Genomic DNA, 2,500 nt, shown 5'->3' on the forward strand with positions numbered 1-2,500 from the left:
TTACCGCCACAACAGGCACCAACTACCTTGCGGCCACAGCTCCAATCAGCCGCCTCGACAATAGAGGTGCGGAACATGGTCCACTCGGACTCAATGTCCAGCACCTCCCTCGTGACATGTTCAAAGTTCTGCCGGAGGTGGGAATTGAAACTCTCTCTAACAGGAGACTCTGCCAGACTTTACCAGCAAACCCTCACAATGCGTTTGGGCCTGCCAGGTCTGTCCGGCATCCTCCCCCACCATCGCAGCCAACTCACCACCAGGTGGTGATCGATAGAAAGCTCCGCCCCTTCTTTTTACCAGAGTGTCCAAAACATGAGGCCGCAAATCAATTACACAACTACAAAGTCGATCATGGAACTGCGGCCTAGGGTGTCCTGGTGCCAAGTGCACATATGGACACCCTTATGCTTGAACATGGTGTTCGTTATGGACAATCTGTGACGGGCACAAAAGTCCAATAACAAAACACCACTCGGGTTCAGATCCGGGCGGCCATTCTTCCCAATCACGCCTCTCCAGATTTCACTGTCGTTGCCAACATGAGCGTTGAAGTCCCCCAGCAGAACGAGAGAATCACCCGGGGGAGCACTCTCAAGTACTCCTTCGAGTGAATCCAAAAAGGGTGGGTACTCTGAGCCTGTCCCCATGGGGACAGGCCCGGCCACCAGCGCGCTCGCCATCTTGCCCCAACTCTGGGCCTGGCTCCAGAGGGGGGGCCCCGGTGACCCGCGTCCGGGCGAGGGAAATCTGAGTCTCGGTTCTTGTATTTCCATAGAAGTCTTCGATATATTATTTATTTTAATTTTTTTTTTTACTTGATACATTTTACAGAGAACAAAATTAAGTTCATTGATCCTGGCAGGAGATGTTACAGCAAAGTTTAGCACATTTTTGTTCTAAAAAAGCTAAATATTGAACAATTTCTTTCCCATTATTTTTTCAAAAACATGCATCACATTTCATTAAAGTTAAGTCAAATAGCATTAAAATCGTTTCACACAAAAAAAATTGTTTACACATTTTCTTTGTAATGTGGAAGATCCCGATTAAATTCTGCATCGGGCCCCCAATTTAAAAATGTTTGTTTAATTTTAATCTTTTTCATATACCTTTTCAAATACAATTTTATGTATTTTTGTCATTTTTATCTAATTGCAAATGTAATTTCTAATCACGCTTGTCAAAAATGGATTGACCTAAAATTATTGATCAGGAAAGTTTTGCAAATTGTTGTTGAGACAAATTAAATATGAAAACAATTTATTTCCATAACTTTTTTTTGGTCTAAAACATTCATCAAATTTATTAAAGTTCTAAGAATAATAGTATTAAAATTAGGTGTTTTTGTGCGGAATGTTTTTATAAAAACAATTGTATTTGATTTGTATTGTTATTAAAGATTTAATATACTTGTCAATAATTATTTAGAGTAGTTTTGTCATTTTTTTTTAATTTAAAGTGTAATTTTAATTGTTTGTCAAATATTCAATCAAATTATTATTGAACATTGAATGTACATTCTCAATTATAATTGTTTAAATTAAATTCATGTATTTATTTTTTCTTTTGCTTCACAACATTTTAAGTACATTACTGATTATACTTGTCAAATATTCATTGAATTCATTTTTATTACAATATCCATCCATCTTCTTCCGCTTATCCAAGGTGGGTCGCGGGGGCTGCAGCCTAAGCAGAGAAGCCCACAATAAAAGAACATTTAAAACACATTCCCAATAATTCTTGGCATATATTGCCTGAACTTAATTTATTTTATTATTTTTTTCATTATTAATGTAACGTACAATACTCATAATTCTTGTCAATACAGTATTTGTGTTTAATTGTGTTGAATTTTATTTTGATACTATATCCTGCCTATTGATGCTATACTTCCATCATATGATCTTGTCTAGCTTGATATCATTTCTGCTACGTGATATTTTTTTCTTCTTCACGCAGACAAAAACCAAAGCCAGGATTTACCCTGCGTACCACACAGCGTACGACACTTTTGACTACGCCTCAAGATTCATCGATCTGGTGATGAAATATAACAATGGAGATGTATGCTAATGTTGGCATGCTAACACTAGCATCCTAACATTTTTAGTAGCTTTTCAGCAAATGTTATATGTTGAAACCTAAAAATTATGATTTTTGATACTAGCCGCTATCTGGGAAGTACACCAACCTCTCCTATTAGCATGCTAATGTAGCATGCTAACATTAGCATCCTAACATTTTTAGTAGCTTTTCGGCTAATTTTATATGTTGAAACCTAAAAATGAGGATTTTTGATACTAACCGTTATCTGGAAGTACGCCAACCTCTATAAATTAGCATCCCAACATTTTAGTAGCTTTTCAGCTAATTTTATATGTTCAAACCTAAAAATTATGATTTTATATATTTATATATATATATATATATATATATAATATATATATATATATATATATATAATATATATATATATATATATATATATATATAT

At 35.6% G+C, this 2,500-nt stretch overlaps 1 protein-coding gene across 1 annotated transcript in view; it reads left to right on the top strand.

Annotated features, from left to right (window-relative positions):
- The window catches only part of naaladl1 (N-acetylated alpha-linked acidic dipeptidase like 1), a 42,595-nt gene that overhangs the window by 30,831 nt on the left and 9,264 nt on the right, over positions 1 to 2,500 (top strand). The window contains exon 15 of the mRNA XM_062049523.1: positions 1,966 to 2,046. Coding sequence (XP_061905507.1) covers positions 1,966 to 2,046 — 81 coding nt within the window. The remainder of the gene's footprint in view (positions 1 to 1,965; positions 2,047 to 2,500) is intronic.

The sequence above is a fragment of the Entelurus aequoreus genome, linkage group LG06, assembly GCF_033978785.1.
Source record: "Entelurus aequoreus isolate RoL-2023_Sb linkage group LG06, RoL_Eaeq_v1.1, whole genome shotgun sequence".
Taxonomy (NCBI): Eukaryota; Metazoa; Chordata; class Actinopteri; order Syngnathiformes; family Syngnathidae; genus Entelurus; species Entelurus aequoreus.